At 44.3% G+C, this 21,850-nt stretch overlaps 1 protein-coding gene across 1 annotated transcript; it reads left to right on the plus strand.

The window, feature by feature from the left end:
• The first annotated feature begins 783 nt into the window (after positions 1-783).
• On the plus strand, positions 784-21,319 carry LOC119231163 (tektin-1). The gene is made up of 8 exons (XM_037492833.2): positions 784-876; positions 2,095-2,301; positions 6,500-6,665; positions 8,882-9,010; positions 9,506-9,649; positions 12,039-12,261; positions 20,140-20,336; positions 21,070-21,319. The coding sequence occupies exons 2-8, from the start codon at positions 2,112-2,114 to the stop codon at positions 21,275-21,277; spliced, it is 1,257 nt and encodes a 418-aa protein (XP_037348730.1). The 5' UTR covers positions 784-876; positions 2,095-2,111; the 3' UTR covers positions 21,278-21,319.
• The last annotated feature ends 531 nt before the right edge of the window (positions 21,320-21,850 follow it).

Below are 21,850 nucleotides of genomic sequence, written 5' to 3' on the forward strand. Positions count from 1 at the left end.
CACTCAGCCCCTCCGCCGGCTCGCCCACCCCGCACACGCCCGGCGGCCACGGTCAGAGCCCGGGGGCGGTTTCTGTCCAGCTCAGCGTCCGGATCCCTAACAGGGGAAGGAACTGGGGACTCTCCCCGGGTGGGCTGCGTGCCAGGCAAACGGCTCTTAAATCGCCTCTTCGCTGAGGGACGAGGAACGTGACTGTGCAACACGAGCTCCCCCACTTGTTGCACAGGCCGCGCGTGTCATTTTCTTGACGCTTGATGATTCCCCAGGACGCGCCCAGCGACTTGCAAGACAGAGGAGCGAGCTTCACCCCGCAAAACCTCCTCGGACTGGCGGCCCTCGGGGGGTTGCCTTCTCTTGGCCGAGGTACCCCACAATCCCAGGAATCCCTCGCGTATTCTCCCAGCAGCGCCCTCCCAGGGGCTCTGACTTAGTGGTCCCGATCCCGCCCGTCTGCGAGGGCCTGGACAAATAGTCCAGCTCAACCCCACGGCACCCCTGGGACGTCAGGGGCAGCAGCAAGTGCAGGAGACCCAACCCGCGGAGAGCACTAGACAGTCTCGTGACTTCCCGCTTGGAGTTTGGGGTGCCCTCCTGCTAGGTGTTCCTAGTTTTCGCGATAGGTTGAAATAGCCGAGCCTCTGCCCCCAGGGCTCTCAGGCCACACCCCTGTATTGCCCCGAGGGTGTGGGACCTGGAGGGTGCAGAATTCGCGCCGGCGCAGAGCCTTCCGGTGAAGCTGCCTTCGCCCTGATGACGCGTCACCGGTTGCTATGGAGACTGCGCTGTTTACCTCGCGCTTCTGCTAGAGCCCAGGCATCAGCTGGGATAAGAAGGCTCCTATTCGGAGTTTGTGTAGTAGTTCTTTGTGGCAGTGCGGTAAGTAAACACCGTCTTCACCACGGCCCCTACTTAAAGGCCTCATTGGGATCTGCCAAATTTAGCCCTAATACAAACTTCTCTGTATTAAGGAGTTACTCAGACTTATTCAGGAGTCTTGGCTTAAATTTTCAACATCCAAACTCGGAAAAAACTTGGGAGGAACCATTGGAGGGACTGGACTTGAAAAAATGGGGATCCCATGTTATCTGAGGGGGCTGGGTGGCCTGGGGTCCTCCGCCTGGACAAAATCTGATTCTAATTAACTGCTTGGGTATATGAAGGGGTTCAGGGATCCAGAAACCGCTAAGAGTAGATGCTCAGGTTTTTGCAGGGATTTGGTGTGTGTGGAGGGGTGGTGGGGGAGGAGTGGGGGTGCGGTGGCAAATGTCTGTGGAAAGCAGTTTTCAGGGTCAAACAGAGCTGTGTGCAGTTGAGGTGAGGAAATTTTAGTGTTCTTGTTGTTGGCAGCCTCTGCCTGTTCCCTTCTCACGTTTTCCCCTTCTTTCCTCACTTCTGTGTCTGGGAAGTTTCTAGATTCTTTTTATCTGCTGATTAGACACCACTTCCAGTTGTCAGTTTACAGATGTCACATTTGTTCATTTTTAAATGAAAATCTGTCTAGGTTCAGCTGTTTGGCAGTATTGTCTAACACCCTCTGACACAGAAATTCTAATGAATCATAAAAATGCATGCACATGTTCACCGAAAGACATGTATGAGAATATTCATAGCACTGACATAATAGCCCCAACCTGGAAACAACCCAAATATTCAAAAACAGAAAAGACAGATAAACATACTTTGGTTTTTTCATACAATGGTATACTGTACAGCGATGAGAATGAACAAATGCAACTATATGAACAATACAGATGAATCTTACAAACATAATGTTAAGCAAAAGAAGTCAGATATAAAAGATCACATGCTATATGATTCCACTTACATTAAGTTCAAAACAGCAAGATTAATTCATACAGTTAAAAGTCAGGCTGGTGGTTATACTGTGGAGGTGTGGGTGGCGAATAGGGCTGGCGAGGGCATGAGGTGCTGGTGGTGCTTATTTCTTAATCTGGGTGCTGTCTAAACAGCTGTTTTCATTTTGGGTGCAGAATATGATTTATCCCCTTTTTGGTACATATGCCCCTTTAATAAAAATTGACATTTAACAAAGGACAAATTAGTTCAGTTAATCTAAAGTCTGCTTTTGATCAGCACTTTGGAAACCTCAAATGGCCAAATTACTACAGTCTCCACCAAAGTTCCTGCGCTCAGAGTGGCTTGTTGCTAACAAGAACCAGTACCATCAAGCAGAGGCCCAGAGGTCCAAGTCTGAACGCCTGGTTTCAGAAAGCCAGAGACTTGTGGATGAAATTGAAAAAAGCACAAGAAAATCTCAAAGTGATGTGAACAAGAAAATAGGTAAGATAATGGGCTTGGTGTATTTATGATCATATTTGGATGAGATTGTTGGGGTTTAACTATATTGTTATTTGAATTTCAGGTTAGGAGTGGCAATATATTCAACTTGAAATATTAGGGAAAATTGTGTGTTTTCCGTGTCCTATGTTTGAGTTCATTGTTCTAAGATAGAAACATGGCAACCCAGTTTGACTTTCAGCCACCCATCATCCATCATTGATGGATTGATTTGATGAATATTTATTGTGCCTCTAGGAGCATCTATGGACTAAGCACTGGGAATATCTAAGGGAATGATGAATGTCTGCTTTTTAGGGGCTTCTGCCTTGAGGAGGAAAAAGATGCAAAAATGAATAATCAGAGTATAGCCAGATAAGCGATCAGGTAAAGTTAGAAAAGTAGAGATGGGACAGGTACTGGAGAACTGGGAAAAATTTCCTAGAGAGGAACATTTGGGCTGAGTCTTAAAGGAATAATTTTTTCTTGATTTTGACCCCCTCTTTCTCTTGACCCCCTACTTAAAAACACCGCTTAAAGGGTGGTACCCTTAAATAAGTAAGGTAAAAATCAACTCAACAGGAAACAGAACCACCTAAATACAAAAAACTGATAACCAGAGATCACAAATGGAACTGTCTATAAGGGCTGGGTAAGTAACACACCGGGGGTTGAATAAGACCTCCTAAGACAATAGGAGTGGCAAGGACTGTGGGGACATGGGGAACACTCACTCCATCTAAGGAGGAAGCTATTACTCAATTTCAACCTGGGTTTTTTTTTTTAAGAAACATTAAGGCCCCCAAAAGCTGGATTTTACCCACTTTTTAAATATTGGAAACTGAATTAATGTATTACTAACACTGACCAGGAGGAACAAACACAACTGTGGATAAAACTGTCTAAGGATGACTAATTTTTTTTTTTTGAATATATATATTGATTTTTATTTTATTTTTTTTTAAATAAATATGTAGATTTATTAGATATCATAAAATTCCCCATGATGGAAGCTGTAATTATTTCATTCTCGCTAGCAATGAATGAAAATGCTTGTTTTTCTAGACTGCCTGATAGAGAGTGCTTTTTTTTTTTTTTTTAAATATTAAATTTTATTTTTATATTCCCCCATACAATTGCAAACGCCCCATTCTGACCCCAATCCTTCCCCTCCCGCCTCCCACCCCCCAAAAAGTGTCTCTGGTTCATAGTTTTTTGTTGATTTTGATTTTCACTTTCTTATATTCATTTTCCTGGTCCCTTATTTAAGTTTTCTAGATTCCTGCTATGAGTGAGACCATCCGGTATTTTTCTTTTTCTTTCTGGCTTATTTTGCTGAGCATGATCCCTTCCAGTGCCATCCATGTTGCTGCAAATTGCATGTGTTTATCTTTTTTGAATGCTGAGTAATATTCCATGGTATATATGTACCACATCTTCTTGATCCAGTCATCTATTTTTGGGCATTTGGGTTGTTTCCAAAGCTTAGCTATTGTAAACAGTGCTGCTATAAACATAGGGGTGCAGGTGCTCTTTGGAATTGATGTTTCTGTGTCCTTTGGGTAAATACCTAGGAGTGGAATTGCTGGATCATATGGAAGCTCTATGTTTAGTAGGTCCAGAAATCTCCACACAGCTCTCCATAGTGGTTGGACCAGTTTGCACTCCCACCAACAGTGCACAAGAGTTCCTTTTTCTCCACATCCTCGCCAACATTTGTTGTTGCTAGTTTTTTTAATATGTGCCATTCTCACTGGTGTGAGATGGTATCTCATGGTAGTTTTGATTTGCATTTCCCTGATTACAAGTGATGTTGAACATTTTTTCATATGTCTGTTGGCCATTTGCATTTCCTCTTCAGAGAAGTTTCTTTTTAGCTCTTCTGCCCATTTTTTGACTGGATTATTTTCTTTGTTGTTGCTGAGTCTCATCAGCTCTTTGCAGATTTTTGTGATCAGTCCTTTATCATTAGTGTTGGGTGCAAAAATGTTCTCCCAGTTGGTGGGGTTTCTCTTTGTTTTTGTTATTGTCTCTTTTGCTGTGCAGAAGCTCTTTAATTTGATGTAGTCCCAGCTGTTTATCTTTCTCTTCACTATCACTGCTTTGGGTGATGTGTCTGTAAAGATGTCTTTGATGTGCAAATCCCGTAGTGTTTCGCCTACATTTCCTTCTATGTATTTTATGGTTTCAGGTCTTATGTCTAGTTCTTTAATCCATTTTGAGTTGATTTTTGTGTATGGTGTGAGGTAGTGGTCAAGCTTCATTCTTTTGCATGTAGCGACCCAGTTTTCCCAGCACCATTTATTGAACAAACTTTCTTTGCTCCAATGCATAGTCTTTGCTCCTTTGAGGATGACTAATTTTTTAACCTCCAACAAACCAATGCATTCAGGTCAACAGTCTAGATGCCAGGCACTTGCTGGGGGTTGATCCTCACTCCTGATACCAGCTTATTGGCAGCCCCATTCTATATAACAGTGTGTATGGATAGGAGTTGGATATGCATGTGCACCATTCATTTTTCACAATTATTGTGTTTCACCCACACTCTTATGTTTATTATGGTACTATTTATAATAGCTAAGATATGGAAAAAACCTAAATGCCCCCAAACAGATGATTGGATAAAAAAGATATGGTGTATATACACAATAGAATACTACTCAGCAATCAAAAAAGATAAAGTCATGCCATTGCAGCAACAATTGATGAAGGTAGAAGGGATTATGCTGAGTGAAATGTCAGAAGACAAAAGAAAACTATGGTGGTTTCACTCATAAGAGGAATATAGGGAACCAAGCGAGAGGTCAGAAAAAAAAAAAAAGACAAAACTAGCAGGCAAGCTATAAATCAGAGACATTCTGCAGGAGAGGGAGAGGGATCAAAACGGGGGAGGGAAGAACACAAGAGACTATGGTGATGGTTCGCCGGCGTCTTGGTGATGGGAAATTTATGGAGATTACACCTGAGAGGAGAAGTCAAGCAGTGCACAAAAATGAACAATGATGTAAAAAAATATATATATTAAATAAAAAAAACTGTGTTTCAATAGGCATGAGAGCAAAGTTTTCAAGGTCTGAACCTTAACTTCACTGATTCATTGACTCATTAAAAAATTAGTGTCTTACTCTGAGACTACTTGAAGTTAAAAAATTTCAAGTATGTAGAAATAAACCTAACTCGGGCCTCCCCGGTGGCGCAGCGGTTGAGCGCTGGGTTGCGAAGCTGCCCGTGGCCTCTGCGGTGCCGGTTCGATCCCCGGCTGCTCCCCAGCCACCGGAGGAGGGTCCCACATGGCACGCAGACCTCTCCTGCCACCCGCTGCTCCCCTCAGCAGTGTGCTTCGGTCCTTCTGCCTGCTCTGCTCCCCGCTCTGGCTCTGGTGAATTGTCTCACCCTCCCGCGTTTCTGACTGTACCCAGTGCATGTATAAACAAAACAAAAACAAACAAATAAATAAATAAATAAAAACATGCCTCTATTAAAAAAAAAAATACTTAAAAAAAAAATAAACCTAACTCAAGCTGTGCAAGAATTCTACACTGAAAACTATAAATTGTTATTGCAAGAAATTAAAGAAATTCTAAATAAAATTAGCAGGGACTTGTCAGTTAATGGATTGGAACTCTCAATATTTTAAAGATGCCAATTCTCCTTAAGTTAGCCTATTGATTCTATGTAACACCAATGAAAATCTCAGCAGGTTTTTTTTTTTTGTTTATGTTGCAAACTGCTTCTAAAATTCATCTTCAGTTAGTAAACACTAACAAAAACAAAAAGATGCCCAAAAGATGTAGAAGAAAACATATCTTAGGCAGTTTTACACTGGTCTTCAAGTTTCTTTTCTTTTTTTTTTTTTTTAAAGATTTATTTATTTATACAGGAACTGGGGTATAGGCCAGAAGTGCGGGAGGGTGAGAGAATTCGCCAGAGATAGAGCGGGGAGCAGAACGGGCAGACGGTCTGAGAACACTGGTGAGGGGAGCAGCGGGCGAGACAGGAGAGGTCTGCCGTGCCACGTGTGTCACCTCCCTGGCAGGGAATGGAATCTGCGCTGCAGAGGCTGTGGGCAGCTTCACAGCGCTACTCTGCGCTCAACCGTCTATGCCACCGGGGAGGCCCTGGTCTTCAAGTTTCTAATGCAAAACTTGGCTACCTCGGGAGTAGATTCATCCTGGCATAACTTCTCTGTGTGCTTCAGAACAGAGACTTGAGGAAGTCAGGTTCTGGAAGAAGGAGTTAGATGACAAACTTGAGCAGCTTGTGTATGAAACTGAGGACCTGCTGTGTTATCAGACCAGACTGGAGAAAGCACTGGAGAGCTTAAAAGAGCCCCTGCATATCACTCAGACCTGCCTGGCATACAGGTAGGAGGGAAGGTTCCTCAAGTGAAGCATCTGTTGTGAGAAATGGAATGCCGGGCAGTAAAAGTTGATTTGCAATGTGGTAGATTAGGCTGAGGCAAAGGAGTGTGTCCTTTTAGACCTGGGCTGATCTTGGCATGCCGAGGGTGCTGGGCAGGGGAAGGAGCACTGGTTTTGGTCCATGTCTAAATTCCACTATTGACTAACTTGATTGTTTAGCTGAGGGTAATCAGAAAACTGCAAAATAACATTGAATTTAAGATAATTCCTTTTCTCTCACACTTAAGGGCTGTGGAGATAGTTCAGGCACTGGGCTTTCTCTCTCTCTCTCTTTTTTAAATACAAGAACTGGAGCGTAGGCCAGAGGTGCAGGGGGTGAGAGGATTCACCAGAGACAGAGTGGGGAGCAGAATCGGCGGATCTACTGAAATACTCTGCCAAGGGGAGCAGGGCGTGAGACAGGAGAGGTCTGCTGCACCATATGTGAGTTAGCTCCCTGGCCAGGGATCGAACTCAGACCACAGAAGTAACAGCGCTGAGACTTAACCCCTAGGCCATCAGGGAGGCCCAACTTTTTCTATCTTGTTGCTTTACTGCATGTGGCTTTTACTTCCAAGTTTATCTCATGACTCAAGATATCAGCTGGAGCTCCAGTCATTGTTTACATGCCAGCAAGTAGGAATAATTAGGGCTTGGCATTCACCATTTCTGCACGCTTCTCATTTACCAGAACTTAGTCATGTGGCCACACCAGTAGAAACTGGGAAATGGTAGTCTTTATAATTTACCAGTTACTAGAAGACAAGTCTGCCCCAATACACAGAGCCACATGGAAGCCTTTTGTAATCCAGAGAGCATGGTGAAAACATGCCTTTTTATCCTGAGATCCCTCCTACAAGGCCTATGACCGTCCTATGAGTGATCCTCTCTACTCTGGGGCAATGCTGGCTTCCAGACCTGTACCTGTTGCAGCTCTACTGGCATGCCTCAACAGATCTTCTTGCCCCCTCCAGCTCAGTGCTCCTCCACACAGACTGCTGAGTGAACTTCTCCAAATGTAGATTTTTACAGGTCATCTCTATACTTAAAATCCTGAATTACAACCCTGTGTCCTAATACCTTCAAGATAAAGTTCAAATTTCCAGCTTCACAGATAAGGTTCATTATAAAGGGCCTCCAGTGACTCTCCAGGTCCATAACTCACTCCCAACAGTGGGTTGTGCTTAGCTGTGCAGAACTACATGTAGTTTCCCAAACCATGACTATCCCTGCCTTTCCCTCTCCCTGGGAGGCCCTCATCAGTGAGCTTAGCCAGGACCCTCTGGAGCACTGGCAGCAAAGGGATGTAGAGATGATCAAAGAGGCCAATAGTCATGGGCTCAGGTTGCCTAAGGACGATTAGAATGTCAAGGTGGCTGAGCTGGTGGAGTATGTGACACTGTGTGTGGGGCACTCCGTCTGCTTTCATACCTATTGTTCCTGGCCACAACCCATGAAGCACTAATAATTACCCAATTCACAGGAGATGAAACCAAGGTACATCACATGCTACGTAACATGTTACATAACATGCTAAGGTCACACAGCTGGTGAATATGGAGCCTTCCTCCTAAGTATTATCATGCCAGGTGGAAGAGAACAATATATGGCAGTGACTGGTCAATTTGGGGAGTAACACACATCACATAGTGGTTAATGCATAATGCCCAGTTCTGTGATTTTAGGTAAGTTACTTTCCTTCTCTGAAACTCAGTTTCTGCACATGTACTTGAGAGGGTTAAGTGAAAATACTCATATAAAAAGCCCAATCACACAGTAAGTACTCAGTGGTGGGGGTAATATTAATATTGACATTATTATTATGAAGCATTTTTCTGGATTCAAATCCTTGTCAAAAATCAGGCCTGGGATCAAGGAAGGCATTCTAAATAGAAAGACGATGTTTCCAATAAATAGTTCAGAAGGAAATGCCTTCAGAACTGTTGGGCCATTGAGGGCAAAACTCTTGGCATTTTCTCAAGCTAAGTGACAGTCATTGATCAACTTTTCTTCATTGTGTTTTCAATATTTTCATGTCACATAGACACAACTCATGGGCATTCCTCTTCATATCATCTAGGCAGGTTGGGGGATCCTCAGACCAGCTCTCCAGACTGAGATGTCCAGATGTCAGCACCTCCCTCCAAGCATCAGGTGACCTGTGACTTTCTCTCCATCAGGGAGAAGCGAATTGGCATTGACTTGGTGCATGATGAAGTGGAAGAAGAGCTGATAAAGGAGGATGAGATCATGCAGGGCGTGAAGTCCCTGCTGACCCGCACTCTGGAGGAGACATCCGAGCAGATCAGGTACAGCTGTCATGTATAGCTTGAGTCCTACAAGCACTTTCCATGCCTGGAGGTGACAAGGGGCATTCAGAATGAGGCCTGGACAACCTCTTGTACAAGACAGTCGCCCTCTGGTGGTGGGTCGCCATGGGGCCTGATTTCACCTCTGATAAACCAGAGCCATTCTTGCCAGGCTGACCTCTCATATACTGTATGCTACCGCAGTGATAGCAGAAAATGTCACAGTTGGAGGGAGGGAGTTCAAGTTCAAGCTTGGCTATTTAATTTGTTACCAAGCATGCATTGTGTGTGTGTGTGTGTGTGTGTGTGTGTGTGTGTGTGTGAGAGAGAGAGAGAGAGAGAGAATTGGGATGATGGTAGGTGGGGAGGAAGTGAGTTAGCATGGCCACAACGTACCAGACCTAGCTTTAGTTTCACTTTCCAAGGTCTACTGAGAACCTGTTGGAACCTCCTGGGCATTTCAGATGGAAAACCCTGCTTACCTTCTCCCTTCAGGCTGAACCGCTCTGCCAAATACAGTCTTGAAAAAGACTTGAAGGACAAGTTTATGGCCCTGACCATCGATGATATCTGCTTCTCACTCAACAACAACTCTCCAAACATCAAATATTCTGAGAACGTCGTGAGGGTTGAACCAAAGTGAGTGGGCCCCCGATGTCCAGTGGTGTGGTCTTCCTCCCCGCTGGAAACGCCCCAGCATTCTGGCCCAGGGTGCGACCTAGCACGTGTTCTGACAGCATGCTGGGAGAGAGCGACAGTCAGGAGCTGGGTGCCTATACCTGAGATAGGCCCCGGAGGCTCCTTGGTCCTCCAGGCTGGGTCCACTTTAAAAGTCTTATAGAAAGTCTTTAAACCTTTGAAAAATATCCTATCACCTATTCATGTTTTAAAACAAGCAAAATAATGTAAAAATATATAAAGGGTAAGTTAATAATGTCCCCATAGCTATGTAACGTCCCCATTCTTATACCCCTGAGACACCCAGTGTTATCTGCATTCACACCAACATATGCATACACACACGCAAATATTTTTTAATGCTATGTACCTTTTCTGTAACATCTGATTTAACATTTTTAAGTAATAGTACATCACAGACTTATTTCATTCTAATTTTCAAAACCTTTTTGAAATCAAACTTTCATGAAGAAAAGTACACAAATAATAATGAACATGTCACCTAATGAAGTATCATGTTAGTTATCTTTTGCTGTATAGGTTACCCCAGAACCTAACAGCTTAAAACAATACATGTTTATTATGTCCCAGTTGCCATGGTGTTTCCTCAATTCTTAACTTTTTCACAGTCAATTGCCTGCCAAGGATAACAAGTTTAAATTATGCATATGCCCTGTCTGGAAATTAAAAATTGCCTTCAAAAATGACACCTATAAAGAAGCCAAAAAACTGACGGAGTTCTTTGTCTCTGCATGTGCTGGTCACAATGTTATGTTCCTTTCCTGTAAAACTGCTCCTATGGCTACACTTTGTAGAAATACACCCTACAAGGATGTTAAAGCAGCAGCTGGCTGGACCCCTTTCTACCCACTCTCCTCTTCTGTGTTAATCCTCATTTTTGACTTCCAAGAATACTTTTTTTTCTCTCCACGGTATTATCATTTATCAGTCAACAGATTATAACACATTCAATAAAACAGGAAACCATGAATCCTTACTTACATAAACAAATAAATGAATAAATCCCTACTTTAACAACACTGCGGCATCTCAATATAATGTTGATTAGAAGAAAACTCACACATACACAATATAGTGTATGATGCTGTTTAATAAGCACAAGAGCAGGCAAAACAAGGAAGTCAGGATGAGGTTACACTCCAGGGAGGAGAGGGGGAACACTGATAGAAAGGGGATATTGATCCAGGGGGATACTGATGGATAAGGGGAAGGGGTTTCTGTGGTGGAAGTGATGTTGGATTTCTTGACCTGGTTAGGGATGGTTCTCTGTGACTAGAGGCAGCCTCTGAGACAGCCCCAAGGACCCCCACTTCCTGGGATTCACACCTTTGTCTAATCTCCACCCTGTTGTGCCATGGGGTGAGCTCATTGACTTGTTTATCACAAACAGAAGTGATGAGATGTCATTTTTTGGAAATGGGCTAAAAGAAAACTGTAGCTCTCTCTCTCTCTCTCTCTCTCTCTCTCTCTCTCTCTCTCTCTCTCTCTTTCTCCTGTATCATGTACTGCTGGTGGGCCAGCTGCCATGTCATGTCCCTGTGGAGAGGCTCACATGACAGATCTGCCCCAACCCAACCTGTCAGCTTACAAGTGGGCCTCACCAACCCCCAGTCAAGTTTCCAGGTGAGACTGTGGTCCCAGAGACAGTCTGACTACCACCTTGTGAAGCGTGAGCCCAAGGGACCTAGCTAGGAGTGTTAGTATGTGTTATCCTTGGCAGGCAATTGGCTGTGAAAAAGTTAAGAATTTAGGAAATACCTTTTTTCTGGTTGGATGTCTTCTGTGGGTTGCCCGGCAGGGAGGGAGGCCCAGACTTCCGGAGGTGATTCCACAGAGGATGACTGATAGGCAATGCCAGGGCTCCCTGCCAGGTCTTCACGGTGGGTTTTGATGTTCTACCACTGCCTCTATCTCTTTCTTTGCCCAAAACTTAGTCCACATCTTTTTTTGTTGTTGTTGTTTTCTTTCTCAATGTGTTGCTGTTATTATTTTAAGGCTCAATTGCCCCTCACCTGTGTGAGCTTGACTAAGTTACTGCATCTTTCTGAACTCAGCTTTCCTCATCTGTAAAATGGAAATTAAAAAGCCAGTTCACTTGGCCATCACGAGGATGATGAGATGATGTTTTATAATGTGCCATTCCATCCTGGCACAGAGTGGGTAGGTTTCCCAAAGTGACAGCTATTCCCACTGACCCTGCTCCTTTTTCCCTCAGATGGGGAAGCATTCTAGGTGGATCTGATGGTGGATTTCCAGGAGCATGTCCCCCTCCCCACAGCTCCTTTCCAAGCCCAGATAAGCCGTGACCAATGCATGGCTTCTGTTTCAGCTCTGTGAGTCTGGAGGACTGGTTGGAGTTCTCCAACACCAACGTGGAGAAGGCTGACAAACAGAGGAATAACTCCCTGATGCTGAAGGCCCTGGTGGACCGAATCCTGTCCCAGACAGCCAGTGACCAGCGCAGGCAATGTGATGTGGTGGACACAGCATTCAAGAATGGACTGAAGGAGACCAAGGATGCCAGGGACAAGCTGGCTGCTCATCTGGCTAAGGTGAGCTCCCTGGAGGGAACAAGAACTCAGAAGGTTTTACTGTAGAAATCCAGAAAGCTTTCTGGGCCAGGCTGTACCGTCTGGGCCTATGCATTGGATTGGCTAAAGAATGTGCGTCATTCCCATCTCTCCATCTTAGCAGCAGGCGTTGGGCTTTTGGAGACTGGCGTGGGATGTGGTTCATTTCTGGATCTGTTTTGCCACTGTTGTTGCAAGGAACATACTTATCTCCATTCTGGGCCTCAGTTCTTCCCTTCTGCAAGACGACCATGTGGTCTCAGATATCCTTTGTGATTCAGAAGTTCCATGAGTTGAATGCAGCCAATTGCTCCAAACCCATCAGCCGCTTTGGTATTGTGACTGCTTATCCTTCCAGTAAACTGGCTCTAAGGGGGAGGAAAAGGCCCTGATTCGTAAAATTTGCAGATCTCTGTGGTGTAAAAATGCTTTCTACATGGTAGATGTCTAGCTACCCATGGTAGATTTCTAGCCTGGTGAAAATCCTGAATATTGAACAATAAGAGCCCAAAAGAGTTGATTCCAGCAATCCTCTCCAGCAAACACTCCCAGGTCCTGAGCATATGTGGCCATCCACAGGCTAAGCTCAGGAACACTGACAAGTAGGGTCTAGACTGGAACTGAATGTAATAAGCTCAAATCCAAGCAGACCTCTGAGTGGCTTCAGTGCCTCCCTCAAGTTTTCTGGGCCTTCTGCCTCACCTTTAACAGAGGGACAATAAAAGCTACCTATTATCGCCAAAGTTAGACAATTCCTTGCTTTTTACTAATGGTGAAATCAAAAGGTAGGCAGTAGAAGGAAGGCACATCACCTGGCAAGGTGTTTTGCTGGCAACCGGTGACTAGACCCCAAATCCTTGTTCTCCTGTAGGCCTATCTTGCCCTCCTGGAATCCAGAGTGTAGTTGTAAGATAGTACTTATTAAAATAAATCACAAGAAAATTTTACCACCACTAAGCCATTGAATCACTGAGCAGTAGGGGAAATCAGACTTCTCATCTTCCATTTTTCTTTTTTTTAAAGATTTATTTTATTTTTTTATACAAGAGCTGGTGCGGGAGGGTGAGAGGATTCACCAGAGTCAGAGTGGGGAGTAGAACAGGCAGACGACCAAAATACACTGTTGGGGGGAGCAGTGGGCGAGACAGGAGAGGTCTGCCATGCCATGTGGATTTCTCCCTGGCCGGCCAGAAATCGAACCCATGCTGCAGAGGCTGCGGACAGCTTCACAGTGCTGCGCTCAACCTGCTGTGCCACTGGGGAGGCCCCTCAATTTCCATTTCTAGCAAAAATTCGCAGAGCTGGTGATGGTCACATCCCATGAATTTTACTGGTTTAGTTACACATGATAGATCCAAATACCGCGGGCCAAGTACTTTCTGCAGAAAATAAATGAATAACCATAGACTTTAAATAACTACATCTTCTCAAGCTCTGTAAATATCAACTAAGTCTCTTTCTGCTCAACCATCAGCACCTGTTAACACTTCTTAGCCAATTCCACTTCAGGTTGTATCGAATTAGTGTTTTCCCAACTTTTGGAAAGTATCCTCACCTGCACTTATTATTTGAGTACTCATGGAGGCTTTATTCCTTACTTGCTTCAAACTAGTATCAACTCCTGAAAAAACAACAGCTGAGCAGTGTCAGAGACACCTGCCACCTCCTGAAGGGGAAAGGAAAACCACTAAACATCACATGCCTTGTTTTTAAATTGACAATTGATGTTGTTCCTGAGGCCCCTAACTCTTTAAGCAACTATTCTTGCTGAAAGATTGGTCGTTTCAAACAAATTTAAATTCCCTGTTCATCACTCCTCAGCTGCTGCAATCAGGGATGATTTAATTAGTGCCCCATCACGAAATGGCTAACAAATGAGCCACTTTGATTGCAGTTTCATATTTGTGAAGAAATTCTGCAGTGATGAAATATTCTGCTTTCAATGCCTGAGTTTTCTTTTTTTCCTTTTTTTTTTTTAAAGATTTATTTATTTATACAAGCACTGGTTACAGTCAGAAGTGCGGGAGGGTGAGAGAATTCACCAGAGACAGAGGGGGGAGCAGAACAGGCAGACTGATGAAGTACACTGCTGAGGGGAGCAGCGGGCGGCAGGAGAGGTCTGCGCGCCATGTGGGACCCTCGCCCAGCAGCCAGGGATCGAACTGGTGCTGCAGAGGCTGCGGGCAGCTTCGCAGCCCAGCGCTCAACTGCTGTGCCACCAGGGGAGGCTCTGTCTGAGTTTTCTTATCATTGCTCTCCTGTGAGGTGGGAGCATGGCGCTGAATGCTTAGTCTAGTAAAGTTGTGTTGTGTCCTTTCAGCACAGCTACATACAGTGTCACTGAACGTAAGCACGGTGATTTGCTCTCTGATTAATAAAACATACCCCTCACTATAGCTTAATAGGGCAGCATGTGATGTCTGTTGCTCTTGTACATTGGTAATAAAAAAATAGGATGTCACTGTAGAATGAACATAAAACACTTGAGGAAGCCATCAGGTTATGAGCATGTCCCTGTAGTGGTCTGGGCAACAGCGCAAAGTTATAGAGCACAGCACATTGTGTTGCAGGGTCTTTGTGTGTGTGTGTTGCAGATTATACAACTCTGCAACACTGCAACACTAACTCTGCTGTTGTAGCTCAAAAGCAGCATGGCTGTGTCCGATATGACTGTATGGGTGCCAATATTTAAATTTTATGTCATTTTCACGACACAATATAGTCTCTGTAGGGTAAGTAAAGTATCAGGCTTTTCTGCCCTCCCACCGTTAGGATTGATGATGGATCCTTGCGGTCCTGAATGCATGCCTGATGGCGGGCACCTGGAGTAGGGTGTGGGCATAGGTAGATGGGATTCACGTGGGCTGAGACTGGGCTAATAAGGGCGGTGTCATGGGGACGCCAGCAGGAGCAGAGATTAGAGAAGCAGAGAGAATGAGAGCGAAAGAAAAGCAGAGCCACCAGAGTAACGCCAGAGAGCTCAGGTAGAATGAAGACTTGCTGGGGCTGGGAGGCCTGCCAGCCTCCCGCCGCACCCCCCACCCCGCCCCGCCCCAGCACCCCTGCTTGCTGTGTACCTGGTAAATCCCAATAAAAGTCTGAAAAGCTGAGGGCTCCAGGACTCCTCCTTTACCCCATCTGCTTGGATCATAGAGATCCTGCTCTGTGTCCTCCTGCCGCTACAGTTTCCTTTTGATTTTTCCCAATCATTTAGAGATGTAAAGACCTTTCTTTTAAGAGAATGAAAAGATAAGCCACAGACTGGGGGAAATTTTTGCAAACACATACTTGATAAAGACTTTCTTTTTTTATTGATTTACTTTTTAATTTATATCTTTTACAACATTGTGTAATCCCCATAAAATTCCTACCACCAACTCACCCATGAACCATCACCATAGTCCCTTGTGCTCTTCTCTCCCTGTTTTGATCCCTTTTCCTCCCCCTCCTTTGCAGAATGTCTCTGATTTATGGTTGCCTGCTAATTTATTATTATTATTTTTTTCTTGATCCTATTAGCGAAACCATTTGATATTTTCTTTTTCCTTCTGGCTCATTTCACTGAGCATGATCCCTTCTAGCTCCATCCATGTTGCTGCAAATGGCATGAGTTTTTGATAAAGACTTTCATCAAAAATGTACAAAGATTTTTACTTATTATAATCAACAAGCAACTATAAACCAGAGATACACTGGGGGGGTGGGGAGGAGAGTGGGATCAAAACAAAGGGGTCGGGAATTGTATGGGGACTATAACCAATGAAAATGCATACATTGTGCAAAAATGAAAGATGATGTAAAAAATATATAAAATAAAAAAGTAAGTACTTCTGGGGAAAAAATGTACAAAGAACTCTTAAAACAACAATGGGAAAACAATTGAAAATGGGCAAAAGACAGGAACAGACTCCTCACCAAAGAGTACCTACAGATGGCAATTAAACTTATGAAAAGCTGTTCAACATCACATGTCATTAAGGAATTTCATATCAGAACAACGAGCTACTGCTGTACACCTATGGAAAGATCTAAAACATTGACACCACCAATTACTGACAAAGATGGGGAGTAATAGGAACTCTTATTCATTGCCAGTGGGAATGCAAAATGACCCAACTGCTTTGGAAGACAGTTGGCAGTTTCTTGTAAAACTGCCCAAATAAGCTGCTGTTCCAGTCTAGACCCTACTTCTCAGTGTTTCTGAGGTTACCTGTGTGTGTTCACATATGCTCAGGACTCAGGGGTTCTTGCTGGAGAGGAAGATTCCTGGAATCAACTCCTGTGGGCTCTGATTGTTCAAGATTCAAGAATTTCGCCAGCCTCATTGTTAAATGGGTAGCTAGACATCTGCCATGGTGGAATCTCAGCAATCAGCAATCTCACTCCTTGGAATTTACTCAAATGTTTTGAAAGCTATGTCCATGCAAAAGCCTGCAGGTGGATATCTATAGGAACCTAACTCATAATTGTCAAAACTTGGAAGCAACCAAGATGTCCTTCAAAGGTGAATGGACAAATTGTGTTACATCCATAGAGTGGAATATCATTCTAAAAAAAGAAAAGAAACGAGCTAGCAAAACACAAAAGATATGGAGGAACCTTATATGTATATTGTCAAAGGAAAGAAACCAATCTGAAATTTATACTGCAAAAGTGATAATATGTGGCTCCACTATATGATAATAATCTGGAAAAGGTTAAGACTATGGAGATCTTTTTAGTAAAAGATCAATGATTGTCAGGGCTTCAGATGAGGGAGGAAAATGGTGAATAGGGTGCACAGGAGGGCTTTAGAGCAGTGAAACTATTGTATATGGTACAGCTATGGTGTATACAGAACTGTGTTCATATATACTGGGTGTGCCAGGCGACATATATGGTGCAGGGTAAATGGTTTTCCAGGCTTTTCTGCCCTCCCACCATTAGGATTGCCCAGCCTGATGGGGCAGCTGCAGTTGTCACATTGTTGCAAACTATCTTGTTTACTTCTGCGGTCCATGGGAGGAGTGTTGAGATAGTCACCAAGAGAAGAGAAACAGGAGAAGAGGCAGGAGAGAGAAGGGGAGAAAGAAGCCAGAGAAGCCCAGAGTGAAGACTTGGTGGTGGTGGGGGGCTTGGAGGCCTACTGGCCTCCTGGTCCCCCTGGCACCCCTGCCTGCGTGTGCCTATTTGCCACACTACATGTAAAGCTCAATAAAAGCCTGAAAAAGCCACCGAGGGCTCCAAGACTCTCCTTTACCTGTCTGCTGGATCTCAAAACCTGCTCAGTGGCCTTCCTGCCACTACATATGGCCTTATCCATTTGTGAAATCCATAGAATGTACAGGACAGAGTGAATGCTCATGTAATCTATGAACTGCAGTTAGTAATAATATACCAACACTGGTTTAGGAATTGTAACAAATGTACCACATCAACACAAAATGTGAATAATAGAGGAAAGTCTGAGTGGGGAAAGAAGGTATATGGGAACACTTTTACTTTCCTACTCAGTTTTGCTGTAGAACTAAAACTGCTATAAAAATAAGTCTATCTAATAAAATATTATTTCACGGTCTGTACAAGAACAGGTGGCAGACTGGGTTTGGCCCATAGGTCATAGTTTGATGATTCTTAATCTAACCCATAGTATTAGTAGTAGTGTTGAAAAATGTATTTTGGGACCTCCCCGGTGGCGCAGCGGGTTGAGCGCTGCGCTGTCAAGCTGTCCGCAGCCTCTGCAGTGCCGGTTTGATCCCCGCTGGCTGGCGAGAATCCACATGGCGCAGCAGACCACTCCTGTCGTGCCCGCTGCTCCACTCAGCAGTGTATTTCTGTCTTCTGCCTGTTCTGTTCCGAACCTGCTCTCTCTCTGGTGAATCCTCTCACCCTCCTGCGCCTCTGGCCTATACCCCAGCTCTTGTATAGAAATAAATATTTTTTAAAAAAGTATTTTGGATATCTTAAGTGTTTACAAAATTTAAGAGAATTTTACAATTTACTTAAAATATGTACTTGAATAATTGATTTAGGCTTATGATTTTAAGTTGAATGTTATTAAGTTTGAAGATTGCTAAATATTTGGGAGCATTTAAGATTAATCATTTTTACAAGTTTGGAAGATTGATGAGATATTTTAAGGACTCTAGAAGGCCTTGTTTGTTAAGGCAATTCAAGCATTTTTAAAAGTTATACATCAAATTTATAAATGCTGCTTGAAATAAATGTTTAATGGATTTTAATTAAGTTTGAAGTGGAGCAACTGCTAATCTAAATCAGTTTAAAGTGATTAACATTTGCTAAACTTAAAAATAGTATATCTGTGAACTGAATGTAAGAAGAGCTTAATAATGTTTTTAAAAAAGGCTTAAGATAATCAAGTGCAATATGTGGATCTGGACTCTAATTTGCATAAATTAACTTTTAGAAAAAAGGGGAACAATCAGGGAAATTTGAACACTAGATATTCAATAGCAGTAAAGAACCATTCTGAGAGCAAGGTGTTGTAGCTAAATTAAAAGGCAAAAAAAAAAAAGAATGCTCATATCTTAGAGATATGTACTCCAGTTTTTAAGACTGAAATGACATACTATTTGGGATTTGCTTGCCAAGCTGTCAAGCTGACTGGAAGGGGTGGGGAGCAGGGGTGCTACATGACATATAATGTATATTGTCAGCATATATCGCATATCGGCTATAGATTGATCACTGCTTTCATTGATAATGGTACATGAGATTCATTTTATTATCTTTTTTTTTTTTAAAAAGATTTATTTATTTATTTATACAAGCACTGGGTACAGTCAGAAGCATGGGAGGGTGAAAGAATTCACCAGAGCCAGAGCAGGGAGCAGAACAGGCAGAAGGACCGAAGTACACTGCTGAGGGGAGCAGGAGGCGGCAGGAGAGGTCTGCAAGCCATCTGTGACTTTCGCCGGTGGCGGGGGATGGAACCGGCGCTGCAGAGGCTGCAGGCAGCTTCACAGCCCAGTGTTCAACCACTGTGCCACCGGGGGAGGCTCTTATTTTATTATCTTCCTTTGAGTATATTTGGAATTCCTATGATGCAAAGTTCAAAAACCAAAAAGCTTAAGGAAGAAATAAAATTTTAACTAGTTTCATATTAATTCAACCCCCCTAGTAACTTTTTTTAAAAAAAGATTTTATTCATTCATTTATACAAGAACCAGGGTATAGGCCAGATGCACAGGAGGGTGAGAGGATTCACCAGAGACAGAGCGGGGAACAGAATAGGTAGGCTGATGAAATATACTGCTGAGGGGAGCAGCCGGGGAGAGGAGAGGTCTGCCGTGCCATGTGGGACCCTCACCGGCTGGCTGGGATTGAACCGGCACTGTAGAGGCTGCGGACATCTTCACAGCGCTGCGCTCAACCGCCTGTGCCACCAGGGGAGGCCTGATCCCTAGTAACTTTTAAGTCCTGCTTTCTGGGTACAAAGCCACTGTCAAAGGAACCATCAAAGCTCAGATTGAACTGCGCACACTTTTTCAGGCCCCTGGGACAGGTGAGGCATGGGTGGATAGGCTGAGTAGGAAGTAGGGTGCTTTGTGCTCATGGCACTTTGTGCCAGGGTGAAGAGGCAGCCTGTTTTGCTGAGGTCTACTCCAGGCCATTCACAGGGGATGAGGCAACAATGGTCAGTCCTGTTCATTCTGTCTGTGAGGTTGGGTGTGTTACCTGGCCCACCAGCAGTTACTGGTTCAGGGAAGAGAGATCAGCCTCATTCTGGGAGCCTGCTTGGGTAGAAATCTGAGGTCCCCTCTCCCTACTTACATGATCACAGCAGACCTCCTTAGAGTGTCTGCCATTGAGTTTTGAGGAGTATAACCTGGCCTCATCTAGTCTCATCCTTTTTGTAAGGTCATGGAAGAGATTGCTTCCCAGGAAAAAAATATTACAGTTCTTGAAAAAGCCATTCTTGACCAAGAAGGACCTGCCAAGGTGGCTCACACACGCCTGGAGACCAGGACACATCGGCCTAACGTGGAGCTGTGTCGCGACGTTGCTCAGTATAGACTGATCAAGGAGGTTCAGGAGATCACCAACAATGTTGCAAGGTAGGAGGCAGCCAGAGGGGAGGGTCACTGGGGGCCATTCAAACCTGGCAGGTAACCAGGGGCAGGGCAGTGCCATCGTGGGAGAAGCCTGCCAAGCATGCACGCACTTGGATCTGTAAGTTTGAGGAGTCTTTTTTGCAGGGGTCAGTCTCTACCAACTCCAGCCAACTGGGAAATGGATGCCAATGCTTATGTTTTCCCAAAGAAGTCCAAATCCAGATGTGTGGGTAAAAATCTGCAGTTTTAAATGCTGGACATTTATGGGGTTATATGTCCTGTAATCTGGCCCTTAGTGTCTGGTTTGAAATCTCTGCCTTGGGCCTCTCTGGTGGCGCAGGGGTTAAAGTCAGTGCTATCAAGGTATCGCCAGCCATGGCAGGACGAGCTGGATCCCTGGCCAGGGAGCAACCCCCATGGCACAGCAGACCTCTCCTGTCTCGCCCGCTGTTCCCCTCAGCAGTATATTTCAGTAGATCTGCCTGTTCTGCTTCCCACTCTGTGTCTGGTGAATCCTCTCACCCCCACTTCTCCCCACACCTCTGGCTTACATCCCAGTTCTTGTATGCATAAATAAATAAATTAAATCTTTAAAAAAAAATGAAATCTCTACCTTGAGGGGGAGAGCAGAAGACATGTCAATTTGGCTTCTGCACTGAATACTTTTTTTTTTTAAATCCTGAAAAAGAGGTGCAGAGAGAGAAGTGACTCCTTTTTATTTTTTCTTTTCTCCTAGATTAAAGGAAACATTAGCCCAAGCTCAGGTGGAGCTGAAAGGGCTGAATCGTAGACAGCTTGCCCTGCAGGAGGAGATCCACATCAAAGAGAACACCATCTACATCGATGAGGTGCTGTGCATGCACATGAGGAAGTCCATCCCCCCGCGGGATGGGGACAGCCAGGGGTTGTGGGCCGGGGGCCTCTACCCTGATGCTGTCTGCTAATCGGAGGGCTTGTTCAGATGTCAATAAACCATGTCATAAACAATAATGAAGGGCGCCCAATTCCAGTCTGCTTTGTCAGGCTAAGGTCTGGCCTGAAGGCTTTATTCTGTTGCTGCTGCTGATGTGGTGGTGTCCTGACAGTTCACTTCCATATATGAGCACAGGCCTGCCTGATAGTATTATAGCAGTTTGGGGTTTTGGGGGAGGTTCAGGAGGTTCGCCAAGACATCTTAGTTCAGATTCATTTCAATTCAGTAGTAGGGCTGGATCTTCTCTTCAGATCATGCCTATCTTATTCACAAGGGGATGCAACATTTCTATTTTTTTTAAGATTTATTTATGCATACAAGAGCTGGGGTACAGGTCAGAGGTGCGGGGGGGGGGGGTGAGAGGATTCACCAGAGACAGAGCGGGGAACAGAACAAGCAGACTGACTGAAATACACTGCTGAGGGGAGCAGTGGGCAAGACAGGAGAGGTCTGCTGTGCCATGTGGGTAGCTCCCTGGCCAGCCGGGGATTGAACTCGTGCTGCAGTGGCTGTGGATAGCTTCACAGGTTGCGTCTTAACCCCT

This window comes from Talpa occidentalis, unplaced genomic scaffold (genome assembly GCF_014898055.3).
Source record: "Talpa occidentalis isolate TD23 unplaced genomic scaffold, MPIMG_talOcc4v2.1 talOcc4.7, whole genome shotgun sequence".
NCBI classification, from domain to species: Eukaryota; Metazoa; Chordata; class Mammalia; order Eulipotyphla; family Talpidae; genus Talpa; species Talpa occidentalis.

Excerpts from the sequence above, each read along its gene's own strand:
- LOC119231163 (XM_037492833.2), top strand. The coding sequence starts at position 2,112 with ATGGCCAAATTACTACAGTCTCCACCAAAGTTCCTGCGCTCAGAGTGG. Across the intron at positions 9,011-9,505 it reads GAGACATCCGAGCAGATCAG|GCTGAACCGCTCTGCCAAAT; the intron begins GTACAGCTGTCA and ends TTCTCCCTTCAG. Across the intron at positions 20,337-21,069 it reads ATCACCAACAATGTTGCAAG|ATTAAAGGAAACATTAGCCC; the intron begins GTAGGAGGCAGC and ends CTTTTCTCCTAG.